At 39.8% G+C, this 12,953-nt stretch overlaps 1 protein-coding gene across 8 annotated transcripts in view; it reads right to left on the reverse strand.

Moving 5' to 3' along the window:
- Window positions 1-1,355: 1,355 nt before the first annotated feature.
- The window catches only part of FAM227A (family with sequence similarity 227 member A), a 151,060-nt gene continuing 139,462 nt past the window's right edge, over window positions 1,356-12,953 (reverse strand). For 6 of the 8 annotated variants that reach the window (XM_077168840.1, XM_077168837.1, XM_077168841.1 and 3 more), the window contains 3 exons: window positions 11,762-11,908; window positions 9,332-9,466; window positions 1,356-3,268 (listed from right to left, as the gene is read on the reverse strand). In XM_077168840.1, the coding sequence (XP_077024955.1) occupies window positions 3,196-3,268; window positions 9,332-9,466; window positions 11,762-11,908 (355 nt within the window). In that variant the 3' untranslated portion in view covers window positions 1,356-3,195. Of the gene's footprint in view, window positions 3,269-9,331; window positions 9,467-11,761; window positions 11,909-12,953 lie in introns of those variants that run through there. The other 2 variants (XM_077168843.1, XR_013179305.1) reach the window with 2 other exon arrangements.

Here is a 12,953-nt window from a genome sequence, read left to right on the forward strand (position 1 = left end):
ATAGCAGTAGATAGTCCAGCACTTGCCCAACCAATCAAACAGGTACCACTACTTGGCCAAGTTGACACATGAACCTGACCATGACACTGGAGTCTACAAATTTAAACCAGCACACATGCTATAATTGCTTATTAGTTTCAGGGTTTTATATTATTGTTGATTCTTTGGGATTTTCTACATAGATAATATTATCATTTTTGAACAAAAACAGTTTTGATTTTCCCTTCCCAATCTGTATAAGTTTTCTCTTCTTTTCTTGTCTTATTGCATTAGCTAGGACTTCCAGTACAATTTTAAATAGAAGTGGTGAGAGGGAGCAGTGTTATCCTCCTCCCAATCTTAGCGGGAAAGCATCTAGTTTCTTACCATTAAGTATGACATTACATTTGTTTGTTTTTAAAGATAAAATGCACCTTGAATTCATACTTGTACATCTGATTCAAAATTAGGACTAGAAGCACAATGCAATACTGCTTCACACCCACTAGGATGGACAAAATAAGTGTTGTCAAGAGATGCAGAAAAACTGGAACATTCACACATTGCTGGTAGGAAAGTAAAATGGTGCAGCTTCTCTAGAAATTGGTTTGGTGGTTCTTAAAGAAGTTAAACATAGAATTACCATATGACCCAGCAATTCAACTCCTAGGTATATACCCAAAAGAACTAAAAACATGTTCATACAAACTTGTACACAAATATTCACAGTAGCATTATTTATAATAGCCCTAAGGTGAAAACCACCCAAATGTCCATGATAAATGGATAAATACAATGTGGTATTATCCATATAAAAGAATATTATTCAGGCAAAAAGGGGAATGAAGTAATGATACAGGCTACATGGATGGACCTTGAAAATGTTATGCTAAGTGAAGGAAGCCAGACACAAAAGGACCAATATTGTAGGAGTCCATTTACATGAAATGTCTAGGATAAGCAAATCTATAGAAACAGAAAGCAGATTAGTTGCTGCCAGTGGCTAGGGTAGGGAGGAAAAGGAAGTGACTGCTTAGTGGGCAAGGGGTTTTTGTTTAGGATGAAGAAAAAGTTATAGAACTAGATAGTGGTGATTGTTGCATGATATTGTGAATGTACTTGATACCACTGAATTGTATACTTTAAAATGTTTACAATATTCAACTTCATATTATCTATAGTTTACCACAATAAAAAATCAGGACTACAGGATTTTAATTTAATATCTTCTAGTTTAACATCTTAATTTCCTTTTTTTCATGCTGAGAATACTGGTTCTCAGCAACACAGGGTAATGACAGAATTAGAACATCATATAATTTCTTATTTGCTTTATCCAGCATTACAGTAAATGCTTTTAAAATGTTAGTTCCCTTCAATGCTTTACCCTCAACTAATTCTTCCCCATAATTTTCCTTTCTAATAGTTACAAAAGGCAGAGGCAGATCTTTTTATCTTTGACTTTCTGAGAGGCTTGTGGTTCTGAGTACTTAGTAATTTCTGGAAGGGGTCCAGATGGGGGTGATCTTGGATAGCAATGCAGTTTCCCTTCTTGCTGGGTGGGGCCTATTGTAGAGATAGATCAGGAAGCAGGCAATTACAATCCACTATGATAACTGCTCCCATGGTGGTATCTCTCATAGCCCAAAATGCTGTGGGAGCACATGGGAGCATCAGGCTTCCTAGAGGAGGGGATGCTTAAGCAGGTCCTGAAGGAGGAGCAGGAATTAGCTGTGTTGCAAGGTCATACAGAGGATGGAAGAGAAGAACTTTTCATGTATAGAAACAGCAACATGCAAAAGGCCCAGAAATAGGAGGAACTCCAAAGAGTTGGTTGTGGCTTGGGTAATGAAGGGAATACGAGAGAGTGCTTTCAAGAGAAGATTATACTTTGTAACAACAATAACAAACAATAAGAGTTGATAGCAATTACCAGGTGAAATACACTGTGTCAAGAACTTTGCACAGATTATCTCATTTAACCATCACAACAACCCTCCCAGGTAGGCAGTTCGTTTTTGCTTCAAGGAAATTTCAGGAAGGTCAAGGCACACAGTTACTAAGCCTACAGTCATACATCTATCAAGAAGCAGGGCAGAATTTCCTGGTGCCAAAGCCTGAGTTCCTTCTCTGTCACCCCTCCCCAATCCCCCTTTACCTGAGCAATGTTACCAACGGGGTGCTTTAGAGTTATATTCAGGTCAAATGAGGACGTACATCAGTAGAAGATGCTGTGTTCCAAGAATGCACTTATTTGCTTTCTGGTTTGGGTAAATAAACATCTGCATGATTTCTTCCCTTTTACTGTGCCAGACAGACTGTTCCAACACAGACCATGTCACTCTCCTATGTCCTGAGGTCCAAATGATAAAGCCCAAGCCCCTCAGGCTGCCTGTAGGTCTTTTCCACAAATGGCCCCTTTGCCTCAGCACCTCAACGAATTCTCTTCAGAGGGGCTCTCAGGCTCACTGGCATCACCTGCTATGAACTTTTTTTTTTTTGGGGGGGGGTGGATTCCAACAGATCTCTGTTGAACCACTAATGTGTTTATCAGTTTCCACATCCTCTCCTTATTCCAGACTGTGAGCCCCTTAAGATCAGGGATCTTGACTTTATTCACCTCTAGTTTATCCATCTTTCTAGTTGAGGGGGAGTACAGAATAGACACATAAGGGATGCTTGCACAGCCTCTTAGAAGACAAAAAGGTAACAATACCCATCTCAGGGACTGCCAGGAGTTCCCAAAAGGTAATGTCTATAAAGGACTTAATAGAGCACTTAGCACATAGTAAGTGTTCAATAAATAAATAATATCTCTTAAGATTACTATTATTAGGTTATATAATAACAGTGTATACACCACGGTGTTATTATTAATAAGTGATGAGAGTATGGTGGTGAAGAATGTCTATACAATTAGGCTGGATTGCATGACATGTGAATAAAACTGCTTAAAAATGAAAAAAAAAGTGAATGAAAGGATTAATCAGCAAATGCATGAATGAATGGAGTGACTTAACTTCTATTTAAATCCCGCCTTTGCCTCAGTCCCATGAACTAGAAATGACTAAATATGTCCCTAGTTGCCATATTACTTTTGTTCTGTTTTGTTATTTCCTTTTTAGGTTAAATTCAACAACACGTACAGATTTCACCTATAAGGTTTCTCCCAATTCTTAGACAAGAATTCCTTCAGGTGAGCTGAAAAGCGAGCAGTCAGTGATGGATACCTCCTTTTCTTGCTTCGATTTTGACTTCTTGTTGGTCTTCACCTTTCTGTGGGGGAAACCTGAAAGACATGATCAGAAACAGATTTTAAAATCAGTGTGGCTAAGAGAAGAAAGAAGGGATTTAAAATCAGTGTGGCTAAGAGAAGAAAGAAGGGAATCCCCAGGACTAAATGAACAGACTAGAAACCACCCACCCAGAGTGCAGCAGGTCAGAAGAATGGGAAACAAAGGTGAAACTGATAGACTCTGTAAAGAATCTGAATTATCGGGAGACTTATACAATCAAGAGAGAATTTAAAGATACAGTATGACAAGTACATTAAAAACAAACAAACATACAAAAAATAAGCAAGAAAACAGACCAAAAAAAAAAAAAAAAGTTCCAGGGAGAGCAAAAAGTGTTGCAGGAAGAGAATAAAAGCCATAATACACTCCATGACCCAGGTGGTAATATTATGTTAATGGTGTCATAATAAAGTAAACACTGGTTAGTGATCCAATCAAAATTATAGTATAAAAACATTGGGAGGCTGGGGAATGAGAAAATGTATATGCATATGCTGCATAATCCAATACTGGTGGTGGTTTCCCTAATCAAAGGAGAAAGGGACTTGCTAGAACTTTCTCCATATTAAATTTACCTCTAATCTTCAATTAAGAATAGTTAGGCTGGAATTCAGACTTTGGAGTTCAAATCCAGGCTCCACTCCTTACCAAACATTAGAGTCTAGCAACCTCTCAGAGTCTCAGTTTCCTCAGTGGTAACATGAGGAAAACTACATCATGCATCTCACAGGCCTTCTGTGAGATTTAAATAAAATAGTACATGCCTCAGGCTTAGAACAGAGTAAAGGCCTGGCCAGAGCAAGCTACATTTCAGTCATGGGAAACTCTGTTGCAAGCTACTGCTCAAGGTGATAAAGACAAATGATTAAGTCAAAGTTATAATTAAGAAAAAAATGAGGGGCAATTTCTTAGCCTATTATACATTACTTCAAGATACTTTGTAGATATATCAAAGACTCATATTTTATGCTAATCAACAGTCCTTTATTTGGGTGCCAAAACTTAAATGGTCATATTTTTACAGGCTTCTGCAGACTGCTATGACTGTCAGCTGCCCCGTCCCAGACATATGGGAAAATCAGAGCTCTGAGCTCAGGAAAATGCATGTCAGCACCATGGACTCTTTTTTTTTTTTTTTTTTTTTTTTTTTTTTTTTTTTTTTGCAGCTTCATTCAGTGTTTTAATATAATTGCATTACAATTGGGTAGTATTGTGCTGTCCATTTCTGAGTTTTTATATCCAGTCCCGTTGTACAGTCTGTATCCCTTCATCTCCAATTATCCCTTCTCTTTTTTTTTTTTTTTAATTAACGGAAAAAAAGAAATTAACCCAACATTTAGAGATCATACCATTCTACACATGCAATCATTAATTCTTAACATCATCACATAGATGCATGATCATCATTTCTTAGTACATTTGCATTGGTTTAGAAGAACTAGCAACATAACCGAAAAAGATATAGAATGTTAATATAGAGAAAAAAATAAAAGTAATAATAGTAAAATCAAAACAAAACAACACAAAACAAAACAAAACCCTATAGCTCAGATGCAGCTTCATTCAGTGTTTTAACATGATTACTTTACAATTAGGTATTATTGTGCTGTCCATTTTTGAGTTTTTGTATCTAGTCCTGTTGCACAGTCTGTATCCCTTCAGCTCCAATTACCCATTGTCTTACCCTGTTTCTAACTCCTGCTGAACTCTGTTACCAATGACATATTTCAAGTTTATTCTCGAATGTCCGTTCACATCAGTGGGACCATACAGTATTTGTCCTTTAGTTTTTGGCTGGATTCACTCAGCATAATATTCTCTAGGTCCATCCATGTTATTACATGGTTCATAAGTTTATCTTGTCTTAAAGCTGAATCCATTCTGCCATTCTATGTCTTTTGATTGGGAAATTCAGTCCATTAACTTTTAGTGTTATTACTGTTTGGATAATATTTTCCTCTACCATTTTGGCTTTTGTATTATATATATCATATCTGATTTTCCTTCTTTCTACACTTTACTCCATACCTCTCTCTTCTGTCTTTTCGTATCTGACTCTAGTGCTCCCTTTAGTATTTCTTGCAGAGCTGGTCTCTTGGTCACAAATTCTCTCAGTGACTTTTTGTCTATAAATGTTTTAATTTCTCCTTCATTTTTGAAGGACAATTTTGCTGGATATAGGAGTCTTGGTTGGCAGTTTTTCTCCTTTAGTGTTTTAAATATATCATCCCACTGTCTTCTAGCTTCCATGGTTTCTGCTGAGAAATCTACACATAGTCTTATTGGGTTTCCCTTGTATGTGACAGATTGTTTTTCTCTTGCTGCTTTCAAGAGCCTCTCTTTCTCTTTGACCTCTGACATTCTAACTAGTAAATGTCTTGGAGAACGCCTATTTGGGTCTATTCTCTTTGGGGTGCGCTGCACTTCTTGGATCTGTATATTTAGGTCTTTCATAAGAGTTGGGAAATTTTCAGTGATAATTTCTTCCATTAGTTTTTCTCCTCCTTTTCCCTTCTCTTCTCCTTCTGGGACACCCACAACACGTATATTTGTGCGCTTCATATTGTCATTCAGTTCCCTGATTCCCTGCTCAAGTTTTTCCATTCTTTTCCCTATAGTTTCTGTTTCTTTTTGGAATTCAGTTGTTCCATCCTCCAGTTCACTAATTGTAGCTTCTGTCTCTTTAGATCTACCATTGTAGGTATCCATTGTTTTTTCCATTTTTTCTTCTTTGTCCTTCACTCCCACAAGTTCTGTGATTTGTTTTTTTCAGATTTTCTATTTCTTCTTTTTGTTCAGCCCATATCTTCTTCATGTCCTCCCTCAATTTATTGATTTGGTTTTTGAAGAGTTTTTCCATTTCTGTTCGTATATTCAGCATTAGTTGTCTCAGCTCCTGTATCTCATTTGAACTATTGGTTTGTTCCTTTGATTGGGCCATATCTTCAATTTTCCGAGCGCCATCCATTATTTTCTGCTGGTGTCTGGGCATTTGATCAGATCTCCCTGGGTGTGGGACCCAGCTGGTTGAAAGGTTTTTCTGTGGAATCTCTGGGCTCTGTTTTTCTTTTCCTGTCCAGTAGGTGGCGCTCGTGGCGGTCGTTTGTCTGCGGGGCAGTCGGCCCGGGAAACCGCTTGTGGAGGCGGGGGCCGCTGGCCGTGGCTTGGGGGAGTGCCGGTCCAAATTGCCCAGCTGGCCCGAGACGCCAAGCGTGACGGGAGGGCCCCGCTATCCAATGTTCCCAGTCAGACCGGGGAGCCACGTGCGTGGAGGGGACCCCAGACGCCAGCCACCCCAGCCGGGAAAACGTGCACCCCTCGGGTATCTCACAGCAGTGGATTCTCCCTACCCGTTCAGCCGTTCCAGAATGGGGTACGCTGTCTTTTTTGGTCTCTGTCGTGACTCCGGGAGCTGTTTTGTATTGTTTCTGTTTCTTTAGTTGCTTTTCTGGAGGAGGAACTAAGACCCGCGCGTCTTACTAAGCCGCCATCTTCTCCGGAAGTCAGCACCATGGACTCTTGACACACCACCCTTCCATCCATCTGCCCTTGAAGCTGGGCTCTTCCTCCACCTTGTAGTAGTAATCCTGTGAAACAACTGCTGGGCTGCTTCCTCTAAAATGGGCCCCAAACTTCTCAGCCCAGAATTTTCCAAATGCAGTTCCTCGCACTACTTTGGGTTCAGCAAGTTTTCATGTTATGAAAAGTCTGGAAACTTTGAGTAGCATTTAACTCTGATCTGTGTGCCCATACTATAGAGTTTCCTGGAGGAGGAGACATATGTGTAGCTGGGAAGGAGGAGAAGCAGGCCAGGAGAAGGACAGGAGGGCTAGGCGGTGAATAGCATCCTGGGAGACTGGGAGGCAGGAGGGAGCTTGGCTTCTTAAGGGGAGTCCCTGTGGCTTGAGTGGAGGGTGGGAATGTGATGGAGATAGACAAGAGAGGAGAGGTGAGCAGAGACTGTCTTGTGAAGGCCTTCTGTCTAAGACTTTCGATTTTATCCTTAGGATCCTTAGGACAATGAGGAGAACATAAGAAATGGGGTAGCATAAGATGTGGAGTTTTGAAAGATCCATCTGGCTACTGTGGGAGATCTAAGAGAAGCCTGAGAGATGCTGGTCTCAACTTGAGAACCTCAGTGCCCTCCTTTGAAAAATAGGGAAAATAAAATTTACCTCATGGACTGTTCTGAAAATTTAATGGGATAATTTATGGAATGTGACTGCCATGGGGCAGAGACCACTTCTTCTCAATTTCTTTCCAGGATCTGCAACAGGAAGGGCAGATCTGCTCTTCCTGAACTTCCTGAAAGGTCTGGAACTTGGTTACTTCTGAAAGAGGTGTCTTGGAACTTGGTTACTTCTGAAAGAGGTGTCTGGAGGAACATTTTAGACCCAGGCTGGGCTCTGTCTGAATATTAACCTCTCAGAATTTGGAGGCTCTTCCCTGTGGGTAAAAGTTTGTGTATTTTCCAGCACTTCACCACTTCAGGGCTCACTGGTGGGTCAGCAGTGTAAGGACTGCCCTGAGAGGTAAGAACACAGTTGGTCCAGGGTCTAGAAAACCCAGGGAGCCTTCCTTCTGGGCTAGGCCAGTGCACTCAATCCTGCATGCTACAAAGTTTCCTGGAGTGAGAACTATAAGAAGCTTTATAAAAACAAACAAAACAAATACACGGGTTAACTCTTTTACACTTGATGACCACCATCCACATTTTTTTTGTGGCCAGGGAGACAGGCCCAGAGAACTTGGGTAACGGGTGTGTGTAAAGTGAGGGCAGGGCAAGGATTCAAAATCCAGAGCCTTTTGGGGCCAAAGCTCTTTCTACTGCTTCACCTCTTCCTACGGAGGAACAAAAAGTAACAAATGGTAACAAAAGGAAAAAAATTGGTTAATTTTTACTTTGGGTCTCCTTCAGTGCAATAATACCCAGAGAGGGATGTGGGAGCCGAGGAATGTCCACAAGATGGCCCACTAGATTATGAAGAGAAGGTATTGAAACCTCTACTTATGTATTTTTAATCTCATCCTTTAAAAAAAATTAAAATATTTACAAATTTTACAAACATTCTATACCTACCAAGCAACAAATTCCCCATCTCCCCTCCTCCCATCCCCTTGTAATCTCTATTCTACTTTCTTTATCTATGATTTTTGCTATTCTAGATATTCCAGAAAAGGGAAATCATATTGTGTTAGTCTTTACCTGCCTTGCTTATTTCACTCAGCATAATGTTTTGAAGGTTCATCCATATCTCATCGTTTTTAATTTCTATTTTTCTGTTTTATAGTATAAATACTGTATATACACTATATTAGTAAAGAAGTATATTTATATGATTTCTGAATTTAATATACTATTTGGGACTGAGTTCTCATAAATGCTGTACTGAGAGGGGATACAAAATCAATAAAGCTTGGATATCACTGATCTAGAGGTATAGTGGAGGTAAATATTAGTGTGGGACTTTGCAAGTCCTTAGAACACATGCATATTCACTTCATGAAGACCACTATCTGCCACAGGAACTTTTAAGAGCCAAATCTGACCACGTGATTTCCATGTTTAATATCTTTCAGTGGTTCTCCATGACTTAGAAAAATAAAGTACTCCACAGAAATCTGTGAACTGTTTGAGAACAGGGACTGTTTCTCATCCACTCTTCTTTCCCCAGGATGTCTACTCCAGAGAATTCTTGTGACTTCTCTTAACCTGAGTTTGCCTCTGTGTAAAATGCAGTGGAGAGATCCTATTTCATAGACCGGACATGAATGTTAAATAAGGCCACGTGTGGAACACTGGGGTGAGCGGTCTCTACAAAGGGCAGCCATTGTGATCAAGCTATAGGGCAGAACTACTTATAGTATTTTAAATAAAATAATGAGTAAATGCATGAATAGATATAATGACCAAAGCACAAAACTACCCATTCTTGCTTTTCACACAGTTGAGGAAAAACTATAAATGGATTCTTTCCCCTCTCCCCAAAATAGTTATTTCTATTTCTCAGTCTCTGGCCAAACTTTTTATTTCTCTGGCTGTTGTTCTTCCCCACCTGGTTGCAGAAACATCACAGATGCTGCCGGGTTTCCCTGAATCCAGGACAGAGAGTTCCTCAGGGTTTAAAACTGAGACGGAGGAGAGGCTCGACTTCTGTTTCTCTTCTCTTTGCCTCTCCTCCCTGTGCTTCCTGTGGGGGGCGGCAAGAAGACACCCACAAATTGGATAAAAATTCAGTATGAAGTATGATTTTTTTTCAAAAGTTTCACTGGAATCATGAGAAGCGTTAGGAGAAAAAGTTTACAAATCAATCAATAGCATTGGCAAAAGTAAAGAACTAAAATAAAGTGCCGAGCACACAGTGACAACTCGTTCACGGACTGAGTACTTGCTGGGTGCCAGGTATTAGACCAGGCTCTAGACAACCAGGCTCTAGAAAACAAAGCAATCTAGGACAAGGTTCCTGACCTCAAGGACAAACCTACAATATGGGGAAATGGACAGGCAAAGCCATGACTAAAGTAGGATATCTCCATGGGCCGTGACTGGGAAAGCAGAGGGCACATAACGGTGTCCTGAGCAGAGCGGTGAAGACTTCCTGTAGTAGGTGATGCCTGAGGTGGTCAGACAGGGGTTAGCCAGAAGACAAAACAGTCTAAGGATATTCAAGTCTGAGGGAATGACAGTAATATTGTTGTTTAATCCATGACTAACTTGGACTTTTTCTATTTCTAAGAATCTAAGATGGATGTTACAAAGACTATTATTAATAAGCCACCAGGGTTAAATACAAGATTCCATGGTTCAAACAGGTAGGTCTCAAGATAAACTGCCATAATTAAAAAAAAGTTGTGGCCTTTTCCCAATTTAGAGGAAAATTTAGATAGAAATAAATCTACAATTTAAAATGTTTTTTTCTTATTGTATCTTTTATTTAAATGCTTAGGGTCTGCTGCTGATTGAAACTTTGAGAAAAATGAAAGTTTAGAAGGTCTCCTTAGGCAAAACTTCCAACCTCTTAAAGCTTTGGATTCTTCGTCTCTAAAATAGAGAGTATAACATCATCTACCTGCGATACAGACTGTTACCAATCCACCATCCACTCTCCCTTTCTTCTTTATCAGTGGAACTGTTTTTTGTTTAGGATAGCACTGCACCCATAATTAAAACAAACAAACAAACAAACTTCATTTTCCAGCCCTCCCTTGCATCACTATGTCATTAAGATCTGGCCCTTGAAATAAAGTGGTGATGTTATATGTATTTCCAAGGAGGCTCCAATGGGGAATGACTACAAATGGACAGAAGGGATGAGGAAAAATTTCTAAAATTGGATTGTGGTAATTATTGCCTAACCCTGCAAATTTACGAAAAATCACTGAATTGTACACTTATAATGGATGCATTTTATGATATGTAAATTACAACTTTGTTTAAAAAAAAAAGGAGGTAGTGCTGTAATAATATAGTCATGTTGTGGCAATGATATGTAAGTGAAAATGTTGTTTGGGACTTTAGGAAGGCTCTTTAGAAAACAGAGAATGGGGTTAGCCTTTCTTCTTTTCATTCCTGCTTCTAGTCTGGAAAATAAAGAGCACACCTGTTTCTCTAGCAGCCATCTCAGTGGACCAGGAGGGAGCCCGGGGATGCAGAGATGGATGCCAAGGGCTAGAATGGTGGATCCTGGGTCCCTGAAGCTCCTGTGGAGCCACCAGACCAGATTAGACCAGACTCCACTGCCTACCTCCAGATATATCAGATATATATATTTTTAATGTGGGAGAACTTTTGCATCATTGTTATTTTCATTTTTCTGTTATATACAATAATCCTAATTTATATATTACCTCAAAGGGTTGTTGTGAGAATGAAATGAAAGCTGAAAAGTTTAGTTTTTGTTTTCTAAAGAAATTGAAATAAAGAGACATTAGACTTAGGGACACCAAACCAGTTGAAGATATAAGGTAGTTAAGTAGAAGTCTGCAAACCGAATGTGGGGTCCCTACCCCTACTCCTTGGCTTTCTTTCTTTCTCTGAGGGATGATGCAGCTTGAAAAAGAAGCCAGCACACAGAGGAAAAGAGGTTAGAAAGAGAGAACCTGAAAAAAAATCACTGAGTCTCTGGGTCCAACCTTGCCTGGAACCCTTCCAGTTACTTAAGCCATGAGGTTCTCTTTCCATCTAAGCTAGTTTGAGCTGGCTTCCTGGCACGTGCAACCAGAGAGCTCTGACTAATCTGTTCATAAAGTATGTAGTGGCCCAGTGCTTTGCACAGAGGTAGTGCAAAATCAATACAAGCCCTTACTATACTCATCAGCATCATAAAAACAAACTCAGAGTTGAGTATCTGTATGAATTGCAGGAGTGCCTGAAATAAAACTCTTTGGACACACCTTGTGTGAAGAACTTTTAGGCTCTTTCCCAGGTACTAGGGATCCTTACCCAATTCACACTTCATTTTCCCATGGTTTTTGTTCAAACAAACCTTAAAAGAAACGCAACCTCTCTTTGACAGCTTCCTCTAGATTTTTTGACATTGATAAGTTGTTCCTCATTGAAGCTTGAGGGTGGGATGAAAATGTGATTTTCCTTCTTTTTATCTGCTGCTCTTTGATTGATAATCTCCACCTCCCTGTGGGGGAAAACCACAAAGACTTGTTTGGAAAAAGACTTTAAAAAGCCAGTGTGATCTCTTCATAGGCTTCATTCTATCTCCATATGGTCACAGAGGCAAATATCTACAAATTAATTTATTACGTCTGTCAAGGGCAACCCAACACAGCAGAGACTCAGTCTCCTAGTCTTTCCTTATCACTGCTGTGTGCCAGGTGTCATGTTCAGCCCTGGGGATACAAACAGGAATAAGATATGGTACCTGTCCTCAAGGAACATGTACTCAAATTAGGAAGACAGGCAAGGAGAGTCACAGTCCAGGAGAAAGCTGAAGCCAGGGCTGAATCTGGGCCCAGAGCCGCTGCTGAAATGCTTGCTCTATGGAGGTCTGTGCTTTTTTCTTTATGTGGTGCTCATCCACTCAGAGTGTGGGAAACAATTGGAGCACTGGAACTTGCTTTCTAAGAAATATTGTGGGGGGAAGTAGGCCAGAAGAAATAATGGGAATGTAGCACATGATTTTCTTGGAAGGTTTTGGTTGTTAATCAGAATGGACAATGGGGAAAATTTGGAGCAGGTTTTTTATTTTGTTTTTAATGGAGGGAAGGGAGTCAAAATCGGCTAGAAGTAGGACTCTTTTAACTTCTTTTCACATTTTGAAGGCAAAATAAAGACATCTTAAAGGGGGAGATGCTAAGAAGATAGCTGGTCAAACTAGAAGAGGAGGCAGGGGCCAAAATCTAACACTATATTTTATAGCACTGTGGGAAATGAAATTCATGTAATAAGAAAGGTCTACAAGGCAAAGTATTATTTCTAGAAATAACTTGATGTTTGCAGCACATTACACAATGAACGATTTAACTATATACTCGTGTTGTTCTTTCTTTTTCTATCAAACACTGATAGCTGCTTAGCCAATAGTAATTCCCCCCTTTCTTCCTTGCAAACTGAACAAAAAAAAAACAGATTTTGTTCTATGAATGGTCCAGCCCAGTCACGGAAACCTCATTCCCCTTTGCCAGATGCATTCCAAGCTTCCTTGCAGCTGGGGTGGCCAGTGA

Source organism: Tamandua tetradactyla, chromosome 7 (genome assembly GCF_023851605.1).
Source record: "Tamandua tetradactyla isolate mTamTet1 chromosome 7, mTamTet1.pri, whole genome shotgun sequence".
NCBI classification, from domain to species: Eukaryota; Metazoa; Chordata; class Mammalia; order Pilosa; family Myrmecophagidae; genus Tamandua; species Tamandua tetradactyla.